The sequence below is a fragment of the Eubalaena glacialis genome, chromosome 13 (genome assembly GCF_028564815.1).
Source record: "Eubalaena glacialis isolate mEubGla1 chromosome 13, mEubGla1.1.hap2.+ XY, whole genome shotgun sequence".
Classification (NCBI taxonomy): Eukaryota; Metazoa; Chordata; class Mammalia; order Artiodactyla; family Balaenidae; genus Eubalaena; species Eubalaena glacialis.
Window position 1 is genome coordinate 55,740,036 of NC_083728.1, and position 26,707 is coordinate 55,766,742.

The 26,707-nt window shown below is 48.2% G+C and overlaps 1 protein-coding gene across 2 annotated transcripts in view; it reads right to left on the bottom strand.

Annotated features, from left to right (window-relative positions):
- Positions 1-7,557: 7,557 nt before the first annotated feature.
- Positions 7,558-26,707, bottom strand: part of LUC7L (LUC7 like) — a 31,085-nt gene continuing 11,935 nt past the window's right edge. For both annotated transcript variants that reach the window (XM_061208729.1, XM_061208728.1), the window contains 7 exons: positions 20,218-20,328; positions 19,171-19,314; positions 14,610-14,786; positions 12,214-12,302; positions 9,188-9,217; positions 8,623-8,790; positions 7,558-7,901 (listed from right to left, as the gene is read on the bottom strand). In XM_061208729.1, coding sequence (XP_061064712.1) covers positions 7,760-7,901; positions 8,623-8,790; positions 9,188-9,217; positions 12,214-12,302; positions 14,610-14,786; positions 19,171-19,314; positions 20,218-20,328 — 861 coding nt within the window. In that variant the 3' untranslated portion in view covers positions 7,558-7,759. The remainder of the gene's footprint in view (positions 7,902-8,622; positions 8,791-9,187; positions 9,218-12,213; positions 12,303-14,609; positions 14,787-19,170; positions 19,315-20,217; positions 20,329-26,707) is intronic.

Consider the following 26,707-nt stretch of genomic DNA (forward strand, 5'->3'; position numbering starts at 1 on the left):
TGGTGTTTGTTTTGTCAGGTCTGTGGACCTGACGCCTTTGCCCATTTTTTTCTGTCTTTCTTGGGGGGAGTCTCTCCTCGAAATATACCCAACCCTTCCTTCAGGCCTCTGGGCCCTGTCATGCTCCAAGGCTTTGCCTGCTCTGTGCTGCCATTTCCAACCTGGCAAGAAAAGAGGCTACAGCTTCATTTATGACAATTTAAAATGCTGGATAAGATGCCTTCCATCTTCTCAATAGCACAAAGGGCAAGCAAGATGATAAGGAATTTTCAGACCAAAAACCAAGTAAACGTGAGAACTCAGAGAGGTGTCACAGCACCTATACCACCTGGGTTCTGATGTACTTGCCGAAACTAGCAAACTTGAGCTGGGATTTTTTTTCCTCACGGCCTCATAGGTTAAAAGGGTCAGTATAAGGTGACGTACCCAAAAGGTGACTCTTCCCCATAAACCTGGGGCCCTAAAAGGATACCTCACTGGGTATCCTTTCCCCAGACACAGGGACTAGGAAAAACGAACAAAGAAAGAAAAAAAAACAAAAAGCAAAAACAAAAAAACCTTATGTTCAGCAGAAAAGGGAAAACAATTCCCTGATAAATTGAAATCACATGCCAATACCTGTGGCTTTGCAGACCAAGTTCATATCACCAGAGGAGTCCTCCCCTTACCAAAATCTCCAGGCTGCGGATTTTGTGTAAAATGATCCTGGACTCCCTCATAGACCCCAGGCACCTGGCAAATAAATCCTCTCTAGAAGCAAGCACTTCACCATAGGCCACAAAGGGCCAGGACTAGCAAACTCACCAGGCACAGGGGGAAAGAAGACACCGTGCGTGAAAGCCAGCAGATACGTGAGTCAGCAGAATGGACCCACCAAAGTGTCAAGATTCAATTACAACTTTGCTTGTTCAGAAAATTAAAGATTTCAAATATCTGCAGGGAGCCATAAAATATAAGAAGTCACACAGCACATGTGAAAAAGAACTTTTAGAAATGAAAAATATAACCATGAACAATAAAAATGCAATGGATAACCTTAACAGACAAAACAGAGTCATAGAATTAGTAAACTTAAAAATTAAGTCAGAATCAATTATCAAGACCCTAAGACCCTGCACAACGCCAAGCAGGAGCTCTTCCTTTTTTTTAATTTTTAATATTTATTTGGCTGCACCGGGCCTTCGTTGCAGCACGCAGGCTCTTAGTTGTGGCATGCAGGATCTAGTTCCCTGACCAGGGATAGAACCTATGCCCCCTGCACTGGGGAGCTCAGAGTCTTAACCGCTGGACCACCAGGGAAGTAGCTTCCCAGCTCTTCCTTGAATGTCATGCCCCTGGTGCCTCACTTGCCCCACCCTGTCCTGACTCTACTGAAAGATATATTTCAGGAGAAGTCTGAGCTGTAAGAAGAGTGAATAACAAAAACACTGGTAAATACTAACACTGATTGTATGTAAAGTTATAATGTCTATGGAGTTAAGAAAACAAAAAAACCACCAGAAAGCCCTACACAGACACGAAACACCCACCGATACTAAGCAAGAAGGGGTTCAGAGCCCTCAAGTGCTCTTAAGTCCTTGTATCATCTGTCATGCAAACAATGTTTTCATTAACTTTAGACTGTTTCCTGTTGCTGGTGTAACAAAAACTCAGTGACTTAAAACAACGCAAGTTTATTCTCTTACAGTTCTAGAGAGCAGACACCCAAAATCAGTTTCTCTATGCTGAAATCAAGATGTCCGCAGGCCATGCCCTCTCGGGAGGCTTTGGGGGAAAATCCTCTCATCTTTTCAGCTTCTAGAATTGCATTCCTTGGTTCTTGGACACTTCCTCCAGCTTTAAAGCCAGGAGCACCCGGCCTTCTTTGGTGGCCAAATCTCCGTATGCCTCCCATAAGTGATTGCATTAGGCCCATCTGGATAATCCAGAATCATCTCCATCTCAGAATCTTTCACTTAATCACATCTTCAAAATCCCCTTGCCATATAAAGGAATATTCACAGGTCCCAGGGATTAGGACCTCTATATATTTGGAGGCTATCATTCAGCCAACCACAACACATCAAGTATGCATGTTGTAAATTCTAGGGGAAGAATAGAAAGAATAGAAATAGAGCATATGACTTCCAAACTAACAGAGTGAAAAACACTGTTAAAATAAAACAATCCCCCCAAAAAGGGGCAAAAATGGAGAGAAAGAGAATGGGTATGACAAATGGAAAGCCCCCCACAAAAGACAGTGTCAACAAAACCAAGAACATTGTTAACTACACCGACTACATGACTTAACTGATCCAAAGAAAGGATAAAGATCCGACAGAAGACTTTCAGACAAAAGACACAAATAGAGTAAAAAGAAGTGTCACTAATAATAATGGTGGGGACAGACTCTAGACTGGAGCCCGTAACCCCACCTCTTGGTGCTCTCCCCCTGTGTTGTCACCTCCCTTTGAGTGTGGCTTTGCTTTTTGTTTATTTAAAATTTATTTTATTGGAGTATAGTTGATTTACAACGTTGTGTTAGTTTCTGGTGTACAGCAAAGTGACTCAGTTATACATACATATAATAGTTTGCATTTACTAACCCCAAACTCCCAATCCATCCCTCCCCCAAGCTTTTTATTTTTAATATGGTGAAATACACATAACATTTACCATTTCAACCATTTTAAAGTGTACAATTCAGTGGTGCTTAGTACATTCACAATGGTGTGCAATCATCACCTCTATCTAGTTCCAGAACTTTCTCATCCTCTGAAAGGAAACCCTGTGTCCATTACCAGTCACCCTCCATGCCTCTCCCCCCTCAGCCCCTGAAAGTCACTCACCTACTGTCTGTCTGTGTGGATTTACTGATCCTGGACTTTTCATGGAAACAGATACAGTACGTGGTCTTTTGTGTCCGGCTTGTTACCCAGCATAAGGTTTTCAAGGCTCATTCATGTTAGACATGCATCAGAATTCCAGTCCCTTTTAGGCCGAGCAATATCTCATTGTAGGAACAGACATTCTGGGTTTTGTTTGCCCCTGTATCTGTTACATCTGGGTTGTTTCCACCTTCTGGCTACTGTGAATACCATAAACACGCGTGTACAAGGATTTCTGAGTCTCTTTCAGCTCTCCCAAGTGTGTCTCAAGGAGTGGACCTCTGCTGGGCTCTGTGGTAACTGTTTCCCACACCCTCACCAGCACTTGCTGTCTCCATGTCTCTCTAGCCCGCACTCCCCCACCCCCACCCCCCGACCACTTGTCTTGTTTTTAACCCACAGGATTTGGGGCGGGAATGGGAAGGCACTCCCAGGACTGAGGTGCTGCCTGTCTTGCTAGGAGACCCTCTCCCTCACCCGTTGCCCTGAGCCACCCTGTGGAGGGCCTCCTGCCAAGGCTGGAAAGCCGCTGACTGCTGCCACGACCAGGTGAGCTGGGGAGGACCCTTCCCCAGTACAGCCTCAGATGAGACCCCTTGACTGCAGCTCTGGGAACCCTGATGCTCAGAAGCGGTGGGACAATAAATGTGTGTTGTTTGTGGTAAAGAGAGCAGAGACCTCTGACAGGGATTGTGGGGGAAGATGGGGGCTCCCAGGAGCTGGAGATGTCCTAACTCTGGACCCGGGTGCACATGCAGGGCCTGCTCCTCGTTCTCTAAACTAAGTGTTTTATGCTTTCTTCTGTACAGAGCCTAGGCCTGGCCCGGGGCTGACTGGCCTGGATTCCCAGGCAGGCTGGACTTCGGTGGGGCTCCAAAGGAGGCACTAGCAGCTTCAGAAGGAGGCCCAGGACAATACAATACTGTATTGTAATATATCACATTATTATGTAATTATAAGCATCATACTATATATACAATGATACCGTGTTATATGTTTGAAGTTGCTGAGTAGAGGTTAAAAGTTCTCACCACAAGAAAAAAATCATGTCGCAACATATACATGTATCAAATCATTATGTTGTACACCTGAAACATAACATTTGTCAATTACATCTCAATAAAAATTTTTAAATGAAGGTGGTCGGGCTCCAGGTGGGGGAAGTCCCCTCGGCTGGCCGCTCGCGACTTCTCCCCTGGACAGTGAGGACGGTGCTCCTCGCACAACCTCCTTGGGAGGGCACCCCCCACCCCACGGGCACTGGGCAAGGAAGTCAGGCAGGCCAGGCTGCGGGGATGACACGGGGAAGGGAGCCAGCCATGGAGGGCGGGGAGCAGGTGCCCCAGGGAGGGGAAGACAGAAGAGCAGAAGAGGCCGGAAAGCGCCAGAGAGCTGTGGGTGCTCAGGACACACAGGGACCCCAGGGACCCCTCGGGCTTTCCCAGTGGACTCCCAGGTGCCCTGGGGCAGGGGGTGGAGGGCCACCTCTGACCAGGGATCACTGGCACTTGGTGGCAGACGTGTAGGTCCTCAAGCAGCCATCAGCTTCGTTGCCTGTGACCCCACGCCCAGGGCCACGTGGCACCAAAGCCTCCCGTGCTGGAGCGTGCCCAGGGGTGTGGGAGAAGGAGGAAGGGTGTCTGAGGGCCGGGCTTAGGGCCTGTGCAGTGGACATAAAGGAATACACTGCGCCAGCAACTGTGGACAGGACTCAGCCCTCTTTTCCTCAGGTCCAAAGAGAACAAGTGTTATCTTCCTCATGTGCCCTGGTGGCAAGAGCTTGAAGCCCTGCTCTAAGGAGTCGGACAGCAGCTCAGTTCACGTCCCAGGAGAGATGCCACTGAGGGTTTGCAGCTGGTGGCCCAGCTGTCGGGGACCCCTCCTGCTGCCCCCAGTCCAGCTCTCAGTGTGTTCTGGACCAGCAGCACCAGCAGCCCAAGGAAACTGTTACATTCTTGGTACCAATACAGGCTACAGGGTGGATGAACCCTCCAACACCATGCTCAGTACTAAGAGGTGCTAGTCACAGGTCACATCGTGTGATTCCAGAGACAGAAAGTAGATTAGTGGTTGTTCAGGGCTGGGGCCAGAGGGAAGGGGGAGTAACTGCTAATGGGTACAAGGTTTGGGGTAATAAAAATGTTCTAAAGCTACACAGTAATAAACTAGACAGCACAACATTGTGAATATACAAAAACCACTATACCATACACTTTAAAGTGGTTAAAATGTTGAACTTCATGGTAGGAGAGTTTATCTCAATCAAAAAAATCTACCTGCAAATAATAAAAAAGGTCTACATTTTTGGACCCCTCCCTAGACCAAGAGAAAGTCTGCGGGGGGGGCCAAGCCACCTGTTTTAACAAGTCCTCCAGATGACAATGACATGCAATAAAGTTCAAAAACCACTTAGCTGACCCAGTCTCCCCAGAGCAGGACCACGTGTGCGTTCTAAGCCCCACTGTGGCCCCCACCCCATTCCCAGGCAGGGGGCCCACCAGAGGCACTGCTTGTGCACACCCCCTCCCCAAATCACACAAAACATGGCTGGACACGGCCCCCCAGCCCCCAGGCCCAACCAAGAGCACCCAGCTACATCCTGGGAGGATATCCCTGTATCCACATGATGCAGCGAGGGCCTGGGAGCTGCCCTGGATGCAATGGGCTCCCACGCAGCAGCAGGGCCAGCACAGATCCTCCAGCCCTCCCTTCCCTAGACTGTAGCTCTGGGCCTGGCTAGAGACCCCCAGAAAGAGACGGGAGAGCAGCAGAAAGAGCCCTGCCCCCTGGCTGCCCTGCCCCCCCCCCCCAACAGCCTGGGGCCTCTGTGCACTTAGGAGACTCCACAACCTACACAAGGTGCTACCACCATGCCACACCCCACCCCCGCCAGTGGCCAGAAGCATGGTGTGTGTGGGGGAGTCCCTGAGAACCTGATGACAGGGAGGGGCTGAGGGCACCATAGAGCCCTGGGGCTGACCCCAGGGGCCTAGGGCCCACCATGACCATGGGCCCCGGAAGCATCTGCACCTATTGGCTGGGCCAACCCAACTCTCTGCTAGGACTGCAATCACCTCCCTACCTGCATCCCTGCTCTTCCCTGTTAAATAAGTGATTCCCCACATCAGTATTTTAACAAGGCGTGAGGGGGCTTAGGTAGGTGGCCCCCTCCGGCTCCAGTCCCCTCCTCTCAGCACCCTCTGGGTCCTCCACCCACCTACCAGGCCCTGTGCTGGGACCCACCCAGGGTGCGCTGTGGCGTCCTCAGAGCAGCCCCAGTGTCCTGGGTTGTGCCCCCACCAGTCTGACCTCTTCCTCTGCCCACCCAGAGCAGAGGGCCACGGCCGGTCTGCTGCCCTCCTGCGCCCAGGAGTTGGGCCAACACGGAGAACCCAAGGCTCAGGGGTCGGGGGAACTGGGCTCTCAGGCCCTGTGATGTGCCAGGGGCAGGCGGGTGCCTCCAGCACTGACGCTGGAAAAGCCAGGCAGCAAGGGCTGCCACCGCCTGGTCCTGGACTGACTGGTGAGCATCCAGGTGTAAGGGGAGCAGAAGCCGCCCTCCAGGCCCTCCTGGGCATCTTGACCCCAGCGCCACCTGCTTTCTGGCTGGGACCCCAGGCCTCCAAAGTCCAGGGACACCATCTGCCCCCTGCCTCTTCAAAACCACCCCTCCACGGACGGTGGCCACCACAGTGATTGCCACTCAACTGTAGACTCACAAATGGTTACAGTGGTAAATGTATGTGTACTGCACGACAATGAAAACAGGACAAAACCCCAAAACATCCCTTCCGGAGGTGACGAATGGAGGTGTGAGGAGTTGTGCAGCCCTGTTCCTGGCTTCCCGCTCAGTCCAGCCCCCACCGTCACAGGCCAGGCTGCACCGTGGAGTCGGGAACCCATGACCACAGCCCTCACCCCCTCTGCCTCTCCCCTCCCAGGAGCACCTTTACACCCCCCCCCCCCCCGCCCCAGGCTTTCTGCCAACTTGTATCCACTTCCCACCTGGGAGGGCACACCTCCACCCACCTACCAGACAGATACGCACCCCTGGCTTCCCAGTGGTCTCCCACTGGGAGCAGGGTTATGTTCCAGCATGTTCTGGCCCAGCCAGAAGCTCCCTCCAAAAATACCCCCACAAAAGCGAAAACAAGAAAAGAGCTCCCAGTTATACTTTTACGAAGGGCTCACTTTAGCAATACGTGCAAAAGGGCTGAGGGAGAGTGGGTAACACCACCAGCCCCCCCAAGGGTGAGTCAAACCACACCTGACCCCAAAGTCAGCATGCCCTCCTCTGAGGACCTCGTGGCTGTCATGCAGATACTATCCACGTGTCTTTCTTGGCCCTAAGTAACTCCAAGAGGGGGAACTGCAGTTCATCTGAGCTTGAGTGCCAGGCTGAGGCTGCTTACCACAAATCAGACAGACAGCCCTCGGTAAGAGGGCAGCTCAGACTTCAGAAAGACACGTGGAGCCCACAGAGCAGACAGCCGGGCACATCCGGCCCCAGCCAGTCTGGGTGTTGGAGGTGCACAGCGCATCATACGCCAAAAGTCAAAGGGGAGTCCAACGGTTAAGTCACATTTCTAGGCTCAACTCAGATGACCCCTGGTGTGTCCCCCAACCTGTGGAAGCCACGGCAAAGTCTAGCACACCGGGGACAGGAGAGACTGCACCGTGGCCATCAGGAGGCAGTCTGTCAGGCTATTTATTCCCACTTGACATAACCCAGAACACAGGAGCAACTCTGTACATCTCGAGAAACTCACAGCTAGCTCCAAAACAATAGAAATGGTAAACTACAAAAGATGAGTTGTATTCAGCAAATATAAAGGGTAACGTTAGGCTGTGTCAAACATGTATCGGACTATTTACAGCGCCTGGGCGTGGGTTCAGATCTCGCCGGCCTCCTTTTCCTCCGACCTCCGTGACGCCGTCTTCCCGTTGGTGCTCTCGAGCCTCCAGTCGGTGGCCCCCCGCTCACTCCGCCCGCGCTCCCAGGACTCCTCCCTCGAGGCCCGCTCTCTGGAGAACCTGGGAAACAGGAACCAGAGGCTCAGCAAGGGCTGGCCCTCCCTCCTGGCTGCTCCTCAGGCACTGACACCTTGGACCCTCAGCACCAGGCCAGGGAAGGGCAGGACCCACCACGGCTGGAAGGGCCCTAGCAGACCAGAGGGTGCCAGGCCTGCCGTCTCGTGCCCAACCCACTGCCCAGGGAGGGCTGGGCAGCCACTAGAAAGTGACATCTGCAAAGGTTTCTAGTAACAGGAAAAGCTTTCACTGTAATGTAAACACTGCAAAGGAAAATACAACAAGAGTCCACACATGGAATACGATCCATTGCGTAAAAACACAATGGAAAAAAAGATATTTAAAATCCATCATACCAAAGCTAACAGTGGTCATCTCTGAATATGACTATTAGTGGTGTTTTTTGTTGTTGCTGTTTTTCCTTTAAAAAACCACAACAGAGGTAAGCAGGGCCTAGTCAGGGGCTCTGTGTACCAAAGTGACAGTGAGTGTGCAGCCCCTGAGCGTGGCCATGCCCATGTGCGACCACCTCCTCAGCCTCTCAACCGTCCCAGCCCTGAAGCCACCTGCTGCCCTCGGCTTAGGGATCTCAGTGCCCTGGGCCCCATTCAGGACTCCTCAAGGCCCTAACACTGTGTCCCACAGATGACAGACCCCCAGACCCTGGCACACAAAGAAAGGGTTCACTCCTGGACGCAGCTACCGAAGGAGTCAGAGTAGTTACTTGTATTTCGAACTCCGGTCCCTGGATGCCCGGCGGTGGCCCCGGCTGTGGCTCCGGGAACGGCTTCGGTGGCGCCGGTGTCTGTCTCGGGACCGGGATCGGGATGACTTCCGCCGCTCTCTGGAGGTAGATCTTGACCGCCTCCGACGCCGGTCCCGGGAGCGCGACCTGCAGCAGATGTTCTGTTGATGCTTTACTGGTATCTCCCCTCCTCCCACAAACTTACAACTTGGGTTCACAATAATCCCACCAACTACTCTCTGGTAACTACGGCCAGACCCTTCCCGCTGACGCTTCCTGTACATTGGCCAGGAAACTCCCAGCTGCCCAGCAGGCCCCAGCAGCACCCTGACTGTCCCTCTCATTGACAGTGGGTCCCCACTCCCATGCTACACTAAGCCCCAGCCAACGCCAGCTACAAACAGGACTGGAGTCTCACCCATGTCCTGTGCCCTTCATGAGCCAGACCTGACCACCAGATAATAACTGTGAAGCTATAAAGGTTAAGTATTAAGTGCATATAGAAAAGAACATCTCACTGAGAACACACAAATGGAAAACCTACCTCCTGCGATCTCTGGTTCTTGATCCAGACCTAAAATAGAAAAAAAGATGAACAATTTCCCAAAAACAGCTCCATCCCTTACAGCTGAGGGGAGGTGCCTCAAGTTCACGTGGTGAAGGAGGGCCGACTTCCCGGAGGACCTGCTATAAGGCCCGCCTCCAGCCCCAGCTACTTGGAGGCAGAACGAAGAGACCAGCACCCAGGGGTCCATGCTGCACTGAGCTGAACCAGTGGCTCTGCAAACTCTTCACAGTGGACACCACCTCAGCTACATAGATAGTCACATGGCAGGCGCAGGGCTGGGCAGGACACCCAAGTTGGAAACACAGGTTCACTGCCAGTGAGTGCCACATGAGCTACCTGCGAAACATTATACAACCAACTAAGAAATGCACTTTACAACGAGGTCTCATTTCACACCGTTCCAAGCAGAAATCTACAAGATCACCACCAACGTGTGCTCAAGGAGGAAGTGACAAAAGATGCTCACACATCATGTGGCTGGAGGATGATCTGACAAAGCCTCTTGAAAAGCAATTTTTGTAACACCTATCAATATTTATATATTGTATTCCCTTATCCCAGGAATTCTAAGGAATTTTATAAACCCTCAAACACATACAAAGATGGTCACTAGATTACTTGTTCAAAAATAGTTTCATAGGGACTTCCCTCGTGGCGCAGTGGTTAAGAATCTGCATGCCAATGCAGGGGGCACGGGTTCGAGCCCTGGTCCGGGAAGATCCCACATGCCATGGAGCAACTAAGCCCGTGAGCCACAACTACTGAGCCCGCACGCCTGCAGCCGGTGCTCCACAACAGGAGAAGCCACTGCAATGAGAAGTCCACGCACAGCAACGCAACTAGAGAAAGCCCGCGTGCAGCAACGAAGACCCAACGCAGCCAAAAATAAATAAATTAATTAAAAAAAAAAGTTTCATAAAAACTTAGTCATCAAAAATTTTTTTTAAAAAGCAAAGGCTTCTAAAAAAAATAAAAAGCAAAGGCAACAAAAGCAAAAGTCAACAAGTGGGACTACATCAGACTAACAAGCTTCTGCACAGTGAAGGAAACCATCAACAAAATGAAAAGGCTGCCTACTGAACAGGAGAAAATATCTGCAAATCATGTATCTGATAATAGGCTAATATCCAAAACACAAAAAGAACTCTAAACAGAAGGGAAAAAAAAAAAAAAAAGGTAAAAACATGGGCAGAGGACCTGAATAGACATTTTGTCAAAGAAGACATACAGATGGCCAACAGGCACATAAATTATTGCTCAACGTCACTATTCAGCAGAGAAAAGCAAATCAGAACCATAATGAGATATCACCTCACACCTGTCAGAATGGCTGTCATCAAAAATACAAGAAATACACGTGTCTGTGAGGATGCAGAGAAAAGGGAATCTTTGTGCACTGTTGGTGGGAATGGAAATTGGTGCAGCCACTATGGAAAACAGAAAGGAGGTTCCTCAAAAAATTAAAATGGAACTACAATATGATCCAGCAATTCCAACTCCGGGTATTTTTACCTGAAGGAAATGAAATCACGATTTTGAAAAGATAGCTGCACCCCCATGTTCACTGTAGCATTGTTTACAGTAGCCTAAACATAGTAACAACCTAAGTGTCCCCTGATAGATGAATGGATAAAGATGATGTGGTTGTACGTATACAGTGGGATGTTATTCAGCCACAAAAAAGACGGAATCCTGCCATGTGTAACAATATGGATGGACCTTGACAGCATTATGGTAAGTGAAATAAGTCAGACAGAAAAAGATAAATACTGTATGATCTCAGTTATATGTGAAATCGAAAAAAACCCAAACCCATAGATACAGGGAACAGACTGGTGGTTGCCAGAGGTAGGGAAATGGGGGTGGACAAAAGAGGTGAAGGTGGGAGAATAAAAGGATATAGTTAATTACAGCATCACAGTAGGGACTCTGTGTAGCCTTCAAGAGCACAGCTGTTATGGGAAGGTCTCACATGTGGAGGGTCCCACATATACCCGTGCACGCAACATGTCCAGCGACTGTCGTCACCTCTGTGTCTTTTTGCTTAATATATTTTTACACTGTTTTGAGTCTATTTATAATCAGAATCTGTTAGTTAAAATAATGAAAAGAAACACAAAAGATACAATAAAGGATTATTTGTCCTGAGTTATTCACTAAGGAATTCCTCCAGGAAAGCCCAGTTTCTGTGCCCAATATGAGAGCGTGGTTACTCGGCGCTCCAGCCTCTTCCTTGAACTCTGACCAGGCCCGCTGTCTCCACCTGCATGTCTCTTAGGCTGAAGGGATGTCTCTTAGGCCCCAATACGGCCACAGCCAAATTCTCCTCCCCACCTCCTCCTAATCCCAACACACCATTCCCAGTCTCCCCACCGCCATAAGCGGCCACTCCTGGTCAGAAACCCGGAGCCAGCTCCACTCCCCCTTTGCACAACTCGCATCCGTCCACTAGCAAATCCTATCAGCGCCACCTCCAGAACACATCATTCCCTCCTGGCCCTCACAGGGTTCGAACTGCCACCTCCTCGGCCTGGGCCCTCCCAGCCAGCTCATGTTCCCTCTGCTTCCACCCTACCACCCACGAGCCTGGGCCCACACCCGAGCCCGTCCCTGGTGGGTCCTGCCCACGGCAGGCATGGCGGCGTGAGAGCGTGCTCCTCTCCGGTGTCCCAGCTCCTGCCTGTCCTGCTGGCCAAGGGCTGCTCCACAGGAGGTGCTGTGACAGGTCCCCCTCCACCCCTGCCAGGGAGTCCACATCTTTCTAGAGAAGAATCAGGTGGCCACAGCTGCTCGAGCAGCTTGGGTGTCCTGTCCACACCACACAGCTGTGCACACAGGTCCTCCTGGACTAGCCAGAACCTTGCTTGACTGAACGTGCTATGTGTTTGCTTATTTTTCTTTTAAGAGCCACCCAGGTAACTGGCAGACCTCAACTGTCAAGGGCAATAAATACGCAATGCTGCCAGGAAGAAGTGGGGTGTCCTCAGGTCGCATGTGCTCACCTCCTGCTCAGTCGTTCTTCCCGCTCCCTCTCCTCTCTCCTCCTCAGCCGATCCTGATTTCTCTTCTCCTGCTTTTCAGCCACAGTTTTCTAAATAAACAAAAAGGTGGAAGATGGGGGAGGAGCAAGTCACACACTAGAGTGAACATTATTGAACAAAGCACCTTTATGTGACCTCAATACTGGCAATTTAAGAACCTAAGAGAAACTAAGGGAACAGGAACACATTCTTCATAAAACCTCTTCAACAATAGAAAATACATGGGGAAAAAAACGCTTTATCATTTTATAAGTTCAGTGACAAACTACATATTCTAAGTGCTGTACATCTAAGTCACAGACATTTTATCATATTGCTCAAATCAATCCATAAATTTAGTTTTTTTTACCCCAAGGAGACTCCACAAACTTCATGTAAAAGAGAAAACATGTATCTGACCGAATCCATCTTGCTGCGGGAGCCAAGCTGCAGCCTGTCCCGGGCAGCAGGCTCCACACGTCCCATCAGGCTGGGTCATGGTGAGCACAGTGTGGACAAGGAAGGCCAACAGGCAGAAGGTGGCCTAGCAACCCCCCTGCCAGAGCACCATCCACCGGCTAGCTCAGAGCACCCCAAAATCAACTCAGAGCCTTTCAATGCCTCCCCTCGCGCTGCCGAGGGGAAGGCCCCGAGGGGGAGGAACTTAGAGTCAGGAGACAAAGGCCCGGGAGGGCATAAAGGGTGACCTTAAATCTCAGTTCTGATGGGAGCCAGGCCCCAGGAAGAGAAGGCATGGCCAGGACAAGAAGAGGCCGAGAACCGGCCTGTGGGCTGGCATCACCTCCTTCCCAAACCCTCCCCACTCCCTAAAACACTAGGTTTCCCCACCTGAGGAAAGTCCTCACTCTTCTCACCCTGCATCCACCTTGGAGCATGGCCCGGGGGGTGCACAGCCCAGGCGGGGTGCACGGCCCAGGCGGGGTGCACACCTCCGGTACCACTGGGAGTGAAGCCATCTCTGATTAGGGCACACAACTCCCACCTTCCTTATCGTTAAGAGGTGCACTTCCAAATACATTTTCTGTTGATAGTTTAACAGCTATTTATCAAAATCTGTAACTTAGTTGGGTTGTTCTATCAACTATATACTGCTCATAACTGCAATGACAATACATGACTTCTAGATCAGGTGAATACTTAAGTTCTAAAGGTTTCAATGTATTCTGAAGCAAAGGTACATCTTAAGAAAAAAACAAAAGGCTTTCAGATATAAGAAACATTAGGACAAAATTCTGAGGTGTTATGGAATGGGAAAACAATTTAAAGGAAATTCCCTAAGGAGATTTTTAATGGGGATGGTAGTTGACACCAAATTGTTATTTACATTCTACTGACTACATATAAAATATTTTTATGTATTTTATACCCATAAATTTATAAGAAAAAAATCCCAACTTAAAAATGTGTGACAAAGAATATCATTTTTCAAAATTCTACTGGGAGCACAGGAGCAAATGTTTTAAGACCAGTGCTGAGACTGCCACCCAGCTCCCTCTCCCAGGGCCGAGTTGCACATCACTTATGGGGGACCGTCCTTGGGTGCAGGGCCCTGCCACCCGCTGCTCCTTCCTGGGGGCACACAAGGCCCAAGGCCTTGACTATCGTGGTGTCCTACAGTCAGGTGTCATGTGTCTGTCCTTCCAATCGATTTCAGGTGTCTGGATAAACGGCCTGGACATTTCCCAGCATCCCATCATAGGGTCCCAGTACACAGTTAGGGAAAGCACTATCCATTTGAAGAAGACAATTCAAAATATCACAAACTTACTTAACCTTCCTCCTTGGCATTCTGTACCCAAGATGTCGAATGTTGTAGAGCTTAACCCAGAAAAAGGAGGAGCCCCGAGGAAGGGACACAGGCATCCAGCAGTGGGGCAGGGCTATCAGAAAAAGCCCCATCACCTTCTCATCCTTCTAGCCAGACCACCCTCCATGTGTCCGCCTCTGTCCAAGAAGAAAAACTACAGACTACTGGCTCTTTCCCATCACCAACAGAAGTGTTTTCAGAGGGGTACGAGAACTCTCTGTACCGTGGGACTGAATTCTGCCATTTTCCTCTGTAAACAAGGGGTAGCAGACGAAATAAACATGCCAGGCTCTGCTGGATTCTGAGATCTTAGATCTCTTGTGGGAACATACGGATAAAATCTGAGTAGTTCACTGTAAAACTCAAGTATAATACCAAGGCATGATCTTAGGATCAGAACAGAAGGTTTTCAGTATCTCCACCAAAACCCCCCCCAAAAAACAAAACAAAAACAAACAAAAAAGAACACAAGGTTTTCTACAAGCAAAGAGATGTGAAGACGATCACAAAACTTCTCGGGTTTCTTCAGAAACGCAACACATTAACATACCCTTAACTGATCGAGCTTCTCACGGATCTGAATGAACCCCAAGTGTAACTTGCCCCCGAAGTGGTCTGCAAGACGACGGTCATTGTCATGGAGACCAAGGTAGGCTGAACAGACTTCACAAACACGCAGCTTCTGCTGCTGAAAACTGGATGCAGGCATGGAGTTCCTGTATTCTTCCTGGAGAATGGGAAGAAAGTGAGAGTCAAATGCCACTGTCTACTCAGCCCCTAAAATGGAAGTATGTGAAGGGACTACAGAGATGACTTTTTTTTTTTTTGGCTGCATGGCATGTGGGATCTTAGTTCCCTGACCAGGGATTGAACCCGGGGGCCCTGGCAGTGAAAGTGCCAAGTACTAAGTACTGGACCACCAGGGAATTCCCTAGAGATGACTTTTATTTTTTTAATTTTTAAAAATGTTTTATTTATTTTTTGGCTGCATTGGGTCTTCGTTGCTGCGCGGGCTTTCTCTAGTTGTGGCGAGCGGGAGCTACTCTTTGTTGCAGTGCATGGGCTTCTCTTGTTGCGGAGCACGGGCTCCAGGCATGCGGGCTTCAGTAGTTGTGGCATGCGGACTCAGTAGTTGTGGCGCATGGGCTGAGTTGCTCCACGGCATGTGGGATCTTCCCGGACCAGGGCTCAAACCCATGTCCCCTGCCAGTGGATTCTTAACCACTGTGCCACCAGGGAAGTCCGAGATGACTTTTAAATACATAAAAACTGAATCGTTTAAAAAGCTTAAGATTCTTGTAACCAACCCAAATTTAATTGTTTATTTAAGAAATGAACTACCAGTCATGATTTCAAAGCAACAAGGGGTATTCAGAACACTCAGACACACAGGATGCTGTGTGTGCTAAAAGGCCAGCAGGGAAGGTGAGTCCCTGCTATGGTGGAGAGCTCTGCAAAGACCAAAGAAACAAGAGGGGAGAATCTTAAACAGCGGTCTTAAAAAAACAAACAAAAAAACTAAACCAAACAGACGAGCAAAAAACACAGGAGCATCTATGGAGATTGTCCCAATGTTCAGGAAACTGTATCCCAACGCAGCCCCAAAAGGTAAAATTTGGAAGGACAAACACATTAGACACTCTCTTCAAAGGAGGAAGTGTGCCAAACGGAACAAAGCACACTCCCTCTTGCAGCCAGTGCAGTCTGAGTCTTACTCATAAGTCACTCGGGACTTCCCTGGTGGCGCAGTGGTTAAGAATCCGCCTGCCAGGGCTTCCCTGGTGGCGCAGTGGTTGAGAATCTGCCTGCCAATGCAGGGGACACGGGTTCGAGCCCTGGTCTGGGAAGATCCCACATGCCGCGGAGCAACTAGGTCCGTGAGCCACAATTACTGAGCCTGCGCGTCTGGAGCCTGTGCTCCGCAACAAGAGACAGGCCGCGATAATGAGAGGCCCGCGCACCGCGATGAAGAGTGGCCCCCGCTTGCCGCAACTAGAGAAAGCTCTCGCACAGAAACGAAGACCCAACACAGCCATAAATAAATAATTAAAAAAAAAAAAAAAAAAAGAATCCGCCTGCCAATGCAGGGGACATGGGTTCGAGCCCTGGTCTGGGAAGATCCCACATGCCGCGGAGCAACTAGGCCCGTGAGCCACAACTACTGAGCCCGCGCACCACAACTACTGAAGCCTGTGCGCCTAGAACCCGTGCTCCACAACAGGAGAAGCCACTGCAATGAGAGGCCCACGCACCGCAATGAAGAGCAGCCCCCACTCACTGCAACTAGAGAAAGCCTGCGCGCAGCAATGAAGGCCCAACGCAGCCAAATATAAATAAAAAAAAAAAAAAAAAAAAAAAAAAAAAAGTCACTCGGCCTCAAAGCAAAATACACGAAACACAAAAGAAAATGAACCAGAACATGGTTACTGCTGCTTGTGCTCAAGTTAAAACATTCCTTCAAAATCTAGGTTTAAGAAATGCATTTCAATAATCATTTGCCCTTAAAGGGATGATTGAATGTAGTAATCTTCCATTAATTCACACATTCAAAATGTTCCCTAGGAAATGCAAATCAAAATAAGACATCACATCACTCACTAAACAGGCAAAGATACAGAAAGGCACTCTGGTGCCCAGGACCCCCAGTGTCCTTACTCTGGCCACTGTCCCCATCCTCATCACCTGAGTGCCCCCCATAGGCCTTCCTCAGAACTACAGGACAGGACAGGATGGGGTAGGGTGCCCTTCCTCCCCTTAGCAGGAGGCAAGGCTGTCTGGTCATCCTAAGAAATGATACAGAGAGGTGCTGCGTACACTTTACCCAGCTTCCCCCAATGGTTCTATCTTTAAAAACTATAACTCAACATCACAGAAAGGATGCTGAGTGATACAGTCAAGGTTCAGAACATCCATCACCACAAAGGTCCTGCCTGCTGCCCTTTCACAGCCACACCCACTTCTGTGACTCCTGGTGACCACCAATCTGCTCTCCATTCTTATGGTTTGGTCATTTTAAGAATGTTATATAACAGATCCAGTATTTAACCCTTTGGGATTGACATTTTTCACTCAGAATAATTAGAATTGATTTTGAAAGAGATTAGAGGAAGGCATTCAAAGTTTTACAACTACAGAAATGGGCAAAATAATATCACAAATAACCAGTGTACCCACCATATTTAGCACTTTTGCTTAAGGTTTTTGTTTTTCTTTTAATGAAAAATGTAGAACATTATGACGGAAATTCAGTTCTTGATGTTTCCCTCTCTAGTGCCAGTTCTCTCCCTCCCCAGAGGCATTCGTGTGCGTTCAGCATAATCTTCAGTGCTGTCTCTGTACTTCATTGCACATGTGGACCCATAAACTGTGTGTGCACCTGGGGCATTTAGAAGTCCTGCATCAGCGTTACAGGTCTTTCTCCCACCTGTGTTGCTGGCGAGCTCCCTCCAGGATGTTGCAGGCAGATGTGTTCAGTTCGTTCACCGCTGCAGAACTCCATTTCAGGGGCACATGGCTGTCTGTCCATGGGTGGTTTTCTAGGTTACCGACGGTTGCTCATTTTACCAGTTCTGCTGTGAGCGTCCTTGCAACTGTCTTCTAGCAAGGATGCTTGGAGTCCTGGGCACAAGTTGCCATGGGTCCCCTATCCTGCTGCCCTCTTGGCTGTCTGCAGCCATCCAAGTGGTGAACCCCACATCTACAATTATTCAGCCTATGCATAAATCTCAGAGCCATCTCACAGGTTTTTGGTGTCTGCTCTGCTCTTCAGAGCAGGAAGGCCTGGCCTCAGGACTCGCTAAGAGGCCACAGAGCTTCCTTCCTGACCCTCTGGCCTTTCTGCTGGAGCTGTCAGCAACCAAAGGAGCCTGACTTTTTTTTTTAACATGTAAACACAAATTTCCCATTTAAGTACACAGGGGTTTAGTATACAGCCGTGCAGGATTTCTACGCAGGACTTGCGACTCTTCACGCACACGTCATTGCCTCAGTGGGCCTCGCTCGAACACCCACAGGCAGTCAGCAGGATTCGTGTGTTCAGCTGAGAATCATTGTGTCATCGCTGAGCTGCTACTATGTATCAGGCACCATGACAAGCCGCGGGTGCAGCAACAACCAAAACCAGCCCTGCACTGGGGCACCGCCCACTCCGCCATCTCACCTCTACCCACCATTCTGAGAACCTTCTCATCTGGTCTCAGCTAAGGGCCTTCCAGGGTCCCTCTGCCCTACCTGGACACACCCTGCACCCCCCAAGACCCCCCGTCTTCATCAGAATTAATCTTATCTGTTGCTCACATTCCCTTCTGCCTGGCCCCCCTCCCCACAGCAGTGCCATCTCCAACAGGAGAGGGAGTCTTCCGGCTTGCTCACAACTAGAGAAGTGCCTGGCCCATAGCTGGAGTTTGACAAGCACTTACTAAAGGAACACACCCGCCCCGTCTTCCTCTGACTACCATTCCCACCGTTCTCGAAGCCTACCCAAGCCATCTCCGATTCCAGCAGTGAGATTTGAGAACCAGGGAGTATGCAACAGAGGAAATAATCTAGGAGGAAAATGGTTGTCACGGATACAGACATTGAGTCCCTGACTCAGCTTCTCCACCACACAGCAGTGTGTCCTGGCCTGGCAGCCTAGCGGACACCACCTGGGTACCACCCGCAACCTGCACGGGTCTCTCTACTGAGGACACAGTGTCACTAAGCACCAGGCCTCACTGTACATAGCATCTGCAAAGCAAGTTTGGCCCAATTACACCAGCTTAACACCCACCACGCTGCCCCCTCCCTGGGAGCCAGATGGACAGACAGGAGGTGCTCACTAACACTCCTGCGCTGACTGTTATACTCAGGGCGCACTCTACACATGGGAATAATGCACAGAACTGGCAAGTGCCTAGTCTGAGGCCACACGGGGTCACAGGGGCAGAGTGAAGACACAAACCCCAGTGTGTGCTGACTCTAAACTGTACAATCCTGACAATATACCACCCTATTTCCAACTCCTTCCCAATATGTATACAAAAAAAGAAGGCATGGCTTAATTTTAGCCCAAACGGTCAACTCTCTGGAGTTACTACTTCCTCCCTCTCTAAGACATTTTTGTCACCAACCTCAGCTTCTTTTTTCTTTGCACGGACTTTCTCCACTTCCATAAGAATCTTCTGGGATTCATCCACATTTCCTTCGGCTCCTAGCTGTTCAGCTTTAGCAAGAAGCTTCCCTATTTCTTCGTTCAACTCATGTACTTTTTCTGCCTAGGAGAGAGAAACAATCAGGTAAGGAGACATCTAAAAACAACAGATTTTTTAATGCAAAGAAAACGAGTGTTTCTCTTGTTGCATTTCTGGTCTGTTCCACTGAAAATATTAGAACAGCTGGAAACCCTCACTGATGACATGCGAATTCTAACAATTACGACATCCTTAATCCCACCACTGAGACTGATCATAACTAGACCTGTGCACCGCGTTCCAATAAAAGCAGTGGCACCGCTGTTACTGCCAACAGGTTGCAAGGACCATCATGTGGGTCAGCTTCTAGGCCATGTCTTTTGATGCCTTCTATTACAGTTCAATCTTCTGGGTAAGGGTAATAAAATGCATGGGTCTAAATGCATACACTTATAATTTAAGCATAATGCCTAATTATTGGGATTTGTTTTCAAAAATAAAACGGCACCGTTGATCCAGTTTGCAACTATTTCCTAAGAAATGCTTTTATAAAACTGAAAGGAAAAAAGATACTGAAGAGAGTTCTGCTGAAGAGGAGACAAGGGTCATCCAGATGACACACAGGCCAATTCCACACAGATCTACTTTCTTCTTCCATGATATGGATGCACCATAGTTTAACCATTTCCCTGCTAACTTTTCTCATTTCCTGTTTTATATAGGGATGTTAAAAAAAAAAAGAACTTTAAAACACACGAACACGTGCACACACACACAAAAAAAACAAAACAAACAAAAAAACCCCACACGCACAGTGCGGGGAGGGGCTAAGAGCTCAGCGACGGCCTTCCCTCCTCACTGGGAACAGCCAAGGCGGTGGGTACCATCCACCCCAAAGACGCACACTCAGCAGTGACCGTGACTGCCAGCCCGGTGGCAGCCCAGTTTTTACGACAACAATGTGAGACGAAGGCCTCCCCAGCATACCTTTGCGGAAACTTCTGCACTGATCTCCTCCTGCGTCTCTGCCAGCCGCTTCTTGGCAAGCTCAGTTCTCCGATCACACTCAGCGATAAAGGACTCCAAGTGATCCATCGCCTAGCTCAGGAGAAGAAGAGAGCTTCAGTCAGTGACATGCCTACGACCTCAGAACTCACGTGTTCGACAGGAAATAACAGTCCTGGGTTGGTTCTTAAAGCCTGTAGGTTCAGTGGGAAGATCTGAAGCTACACTACAGCTAACATGTCCACAATCACATTCAATCAAGGGTCTCTGTTAAACCAAATGACCACTCAAAAGCATGGTCTTCTCATCTGATTTATTTATTTCCAAAATTTGTAAAAGAACCCCCATCCCTCAACAACATTTCCAAGAAATTTCTGAGGAAAATTAAAACACCTGGCCGTAACTAATAGTGGTCTCTGAGGGTCAGAAAAGGCTGGACTGAGCTAATAATGTCAGAGGCCCTCTCCTGGTGAGTCGTGGGAGATGCAGATGATGTACTCACTGGTCTTTGTGAGCCACGTAAATATTATTCCCTCATGTTCTGAGGGTAGAGTTCCCCCTTCCACCTCAAAACAAAACAATAGAACAAATGTTACTGAGAGCTGTGAACACGTTTAGTTATTGCCCACCGTCTAAAGTAGCGGGAAAACTGGTTACTACTTACCCAAAAAGGTAAAGGAAAAGACACTCCGAAAAGAGTTGGTGGGAATCAATAAAATACTAATTAATAAGCAGTCACATATGCTAAGCACTTAATTTGCCGTAATTAGTCAAAGGTCCCAACATAACTTCAGATAAACATACAAACAGGGCGTCACTTTCCCAACTGTCAGGCTAGGACCAGTGATAAGTAGCACCTCCCAAGTTGCTGAAGTCAGCATCATGTTACATAGACAGCAAGTGAGGTTAGCAGTGGATGACGGGGTTAGACAGGGTGAATGATCCACCGCTGAAAAACAAAGGAAAGTTCTGGGTGGAAATGATAATAAGGCAGATGAAAGTTAGGCCAACGGACCAAGGAGTGATAATCTATGTCTCTTCCTCCAAATATGGTCAGGAGAGAGCACTCCACAAGGATTGGTGTGACACTGGAATGGACAGTAGGGACACTGGAGAGGATTACAGTCCCCTCTTTCAAATGAACGCATACTAGGGAGTAGGTCAAGACATGGAAGAGGCTCGTGATGGTGCCAAACCCCACTGCCCACAAGGCCAACTCCCAGATTTCACTCCACACACTTGGAACTCAGGACCTCTTTCCTGTCATTGGTCCCCAAATATTCTCGATAAACATTTCACTATGTTCAAATCAAACGAGCAGGAAAGCCAATGACTGGCATTTGTTTGCATGCATGCACTGCATTTCCTGGAAGCATGTCAACTTGACCAGCTCTGCTGACAAGGTGGGGACTCGCCAGGATCAAAGTGCCAGTGAGCTGACTCGGGTCACGTACCACCTGTGCTCACCTGGAACAACAGCTCCTAACGGACCAGCCTGAGAGGTCCAAGGGTCATGCATGCACACGTGCTGAGACTTTGATGCAGAGTTCCTCTACTGTCTACCCAAAAAGAGGGATCTCACACCTAACACAGCCAGGGATCCGCTCAACAGGGGTTGAGTGGGGAATACACATTGACAGTTCTGCCAGTGCCTTTACCAATCAAAGCAACCAGCTGCATCTAAGCAAAATATAAACTGACTCGGACATCTGATAAGCTAAAAATTAAATGGTAAACTTCACAACACAGACAAGACATACTGCAGAGACGTCTCTTAACTGCCATGTTCTTTAAAAGATGGCTCTGTCCTACTGCCCCTCACTCTCTTCAATGTGCTTCTCAATTCTAGATTGGTTCCTAAATCAAAGAGCAGGTTTAGCGTTTCCCTGGTGGCGCAGTGGTTAAGAATCCGCCTGCCAATGCAGGGGACACAGGTTTAAGCCCTGGCCCGGGAAGATCCCACATGCCGCAGAGCAACTAAGCCCGTGCACAACTACTGAGCCTGCACTCTAGAGCCTGCGAGCCACAACTACTGAAGCCCGCGCCCCTAGAGCCCGTGCTCTGCAACAAGAGAAGCCACCGCATGAGAAGCCCGTGCACCACAACGAAAAGTAGCCCCCTCACGCCTCAACTAGAGAAAGCCCGCACGCAGCAATGAAGACCCAACACAGCCAAAAAACAAAAAAAAGCAGGTTTAAATGATTAAAAAAAAAAAAAGGTACTCAAATCTAAAAATTAAGTCTTAATCACAAGATACCACTTACTAGGAAGTCATCCATCTTTGCAACTCAGGGGTGGTGTGATGAACCATGAACTACTCAGGGGGCCTGAGCACACCGCTGGCACAGGGGGGCACACAGGTCTCACTGCCACTGGAGGCTGTCCGTCCACACACAGGACCATGAGGTGCTCTCCCTGACCCTGCCTGCCTAGCAGCATCAGTGAGCCTAAGAGGAGCCCATGCTGCCAGCAGAACAGTCACAGCAAACGTGTGCCTCAATACAGCCACGCAGGGGCTCTCAAGGTACCCAATTTTCAGATGAAGAAATGGAGGCACAGTCTCCAAACTCCTGAGCAATGGCATCGGGATGTAAAAACCCTTGTGGTTTGACTCCAAAGTACCTACACTTAGTCCTCACAGCTCTGAGGCAGTTATCACCAGCCCAGTTTATAGAAAATAGAAAAGGGCAAAATAACTTGCCCAGGGTCGCACAGGGACTCTCACCCAGGACCTGACTGAGAAAGCGTGACTGTCACACTGCACACGTGTAAGACAGAGACCAGGTGTAAGCAGAACTGGTTCCATTAGTTGATATGGTGTGTTGCTCTGGAAACCTGTCAAATAAAACATCACAAAGCAAGACAATGTGGGGGAAAAGTGAACCATATTTTCACTGAAAATTTTCACTGAATTAGAGAGAAGCAAATCTTTACATTTTCCACATGTGAACACTGAAGAAACAGGCTGCCCTGTAACCTTAATGTTCTGTATGTCTGTGTCCAAGTTGAAAAACTTGAGATGTATTTATAGAAATGACCAATTCCCTCTCTTAGGGAATTCCTGGATATAACACTCTCAAGAAATCAAGGCCTGGCCCTGGTGCAGTCAGAATGAGGCTGTACTGGGCTAGAAGGAGCCAATGGTGAGGCACTTTCTCCCAGATAACCTGAATTTGGGGTGGAAAAGTGCCAGAGGTCCCAGCCATCAGCCCAAGCTGAGGATCTAGGCAGCGAACACCTACACAAAGAAACACCTTTATGACAACCCTGTCAGGCCCACAAAGAAATATCTTTTTACACCTTTCTGATTGGCAAAAACTGAAAGTTTGGTAACTCGCTGCTCTGTTAGTGAAGATGTGAAAATGGGAACTCTCACACATCACTGGTGGGATCATTCACCCCTCTGGAGAATTCCATGACACTAACTACCAAAACGACAAACGCACATCCTTTCTGGGCCAACAGTCCCGCTTCTAGGGATCTTTCCTAGATACACTCACAATGTGCCAATGTGCAATGCAGCACTATGACCATCAACAGGGAATGGTCCTATAAAACAGACACACATCCTGTGGAATACTATGTAGACACAAAAGGAAGAAGTACACTATACGATAGGAAATAATCTCAAAATTATGCTGAAAACTTAAACCAAAAAAAAGGGAAGGGGGGACAGATATAGAGCATGTGTGCAGCAGACTACTATTTGTGTTTAAAAAAAAAATAGAAGGGGCTTCCCTGGTGGCGCAGTGGTTGCGAGTCTGCCTGCCAATGCAGGGGACACGGGTTTGAGTCCTGGTCTGGGAAGATCCCACATGCCGTGGAACAACTAGGCCCGTGAGCCACAACTACTGAGCCTGCGCATCTGAAGCTTGTGCTCCGCAACAAGAGAGGCCGCAACAGTGAGAGGCCCGCGCACCGCGATGAAGAGTGGCCCCCACTCGCCACAACTAGAGAAAGCCCTCACACAGAAACGAAGACCGAACACAGCCAAAAATAAATAAATAAATAAATAAATAAATAAATAAATTTTTTTAAAACTAGAGGGCACTCCTGGTGGCGCAGTGGTTAAGAATCCGCCTGCCAATGCGGGGGACACGGGTTCGAGCCCTGGTCCAGGAAGATCCCACATGCCGCGGAGCAACTAAGCCCGTGCGCCACAACTACTGAGCCTGCGCTCTGGAGCCCGCGAGCCACAACTACTGAAGCCCGCGCGCCTAGAGCCTGTGCTCCACAACAAGAGAAGCCACTGCAATGAGAAGCCCACAGACCGCAACGAAGAGTAGCCTCCGCTCGCCGCAACTAGAGAAAGCCCGTGCACAGCAACAAAGACCCAACACAGCTATAAATAAATAAATAAATAAATAAAATTTATAAAAATAAAATAAAATAAAAAGTAGAGACACATGTCCCTCGGGTATCCACATAATCTCTAAAGGAAAGAGAAGAAACCGAACAACTGGTTACCTCTGGGGCCAACCAGGGGGCTGAAGAACAGAGAAGGAGGCAGGCTTCACAACATACCTTTCATATCTCAAACTCTTAACCACGTGAGTGTTTTACGTGTTTTTAAGTTACGGACAGGACTTCCCTGGTGGTCCAGTGATGAAGAGTCTGCCTGCCAATGCAGGTGATGCAGGTTCAATCCCTGGTCAGGGAACTAAGATCCCATATGCTGTGGGGAAACTACACCTGCGTGCCACAACTAGAGAGCCCGTGCTCTGCAACTATTGAGCCCGTGTGCTGCAACTAGTGAGCCCATGCGCCACAACAAAGAGCCCGCGTGCCACAAAGAAAGATCCCGTGTGCCGCAACTAAGACCCAGTGCAACCAAATAAATAAATAAACAACTGACAAGCAGTAACCCTAGTGACATAACTGATCTAGGCAATAATCCTCAACTGCGGCTTAAAGCACAAGGCCAAAGGCTGATGGGGGCCTGTGCAACCAGGTCAGGCTGCCTGTGACACCCAATTCCACTGACGTTTTGCCACCCGAGGTGACGCACCAGCCAGTGCCTGGCCCGGCCCCTGCACTAACTACTCTGTCAAACGAGAACCTGATTCTGACCATCAAGCTTCCAGATCTAACTCCCAGGTTACAGGAAATTTCAAAGATAAAGGAAAACATGTTAAAAAGACTGCATTATAAGGATGCAATCAGCAAAATCCAGGATATGAGAGACTTAATAATTAATTTCTTCAAACAAACAGATTTTAAAAGACTTACAATACATCTTAACGTGTGGCTCTTATTTTGAATTCTGAGTCAAACAAATGATCGTAAAAAAATACTTTTTGAGATAGTCTGGGAAATTTGAGGACTTAGATAATGTTAAAAAATTATTTCTTAAATTACCAATACTTTAAATAAAATTATCTTCTAGATGTACTATTTGCAGTACTTACAGATGAAATTCTATGTCTAGGAACTACTGTAAAATAATCCAGTGTGGAAAGACAAGAATAAAGATGAAATAAGAGTCTTCACGTCAACAATCATTGAAAACTGGGAGATGAAACCCAGAGATCTCATTATATTATTCTGTTTACTTCTGCATGTTTAAATTTTTCCTCAACATATTTTTAGAAACATACTAATAAGATACAAACTACTATATACAAAATAGACAAACAAGGTCCTACTGTACAGCACAGGGAACTATATTCAGTATTTTGTAATAAACTATAATGGAAAAAAATCTGAAAAAGAACTTATATATAACTGAATCGCTTTGCTGTACACCAAAAACTAATGCAACATTGTAAATCAACTATACTTCAGTTAAAAAAAAAAAAAAAAATGCTAGTAAGGAGATTCTGTCACAACCAAATATAATACCAGATCTTTGTATGTAGAGTAAAGAGAACTTCAAAAGCCAATGGCAACACTGAAATATTTACAGATGAAATGACAGGATGTGTGAGGTTTGTTTTGAGATTTGTGAGAAGTGGGTACAAAGATGAAACACAGTTGGCCCTGAGCTGATCATTCCTGAGGCTGAGTGATGGGTACATGGAGATTCATTATACTGTTACATCTCCTTCTGATGTTTGAGATTCTCCATGGTAAAACAAACAAACAAAAAACCCTGACCATCCAAGGTCAGCCTGTGGCACTTGAGCAGCAAGCTGTTGCTTCCTTGCACCTTAAAGCTGTGGTAAGGGACTGCCTCCAGGGAGCGGGAGGGGCACAGGGAAAGGGGGCTTTTGGCGTTTTCTATGATAGTCAATGAATTCTGATTCAGCCACACACTTCCAACAAGAGCACACAGAAATCTCCAGTATACACAATTTTATCTTTGTCTTGCTCATGATTTCCTAAGGAATTTTAAGTCATTGAACAGGTCTCACAAACAGTTTCAAGGGCACAGTCTACCATTTGAGTGCATCATAATTTGCTCATTCATCATTGAGCCTTTTTTGTTGCATCCAACTTTTCAATCTTATAAACAATGCTAGCTACCACAAAC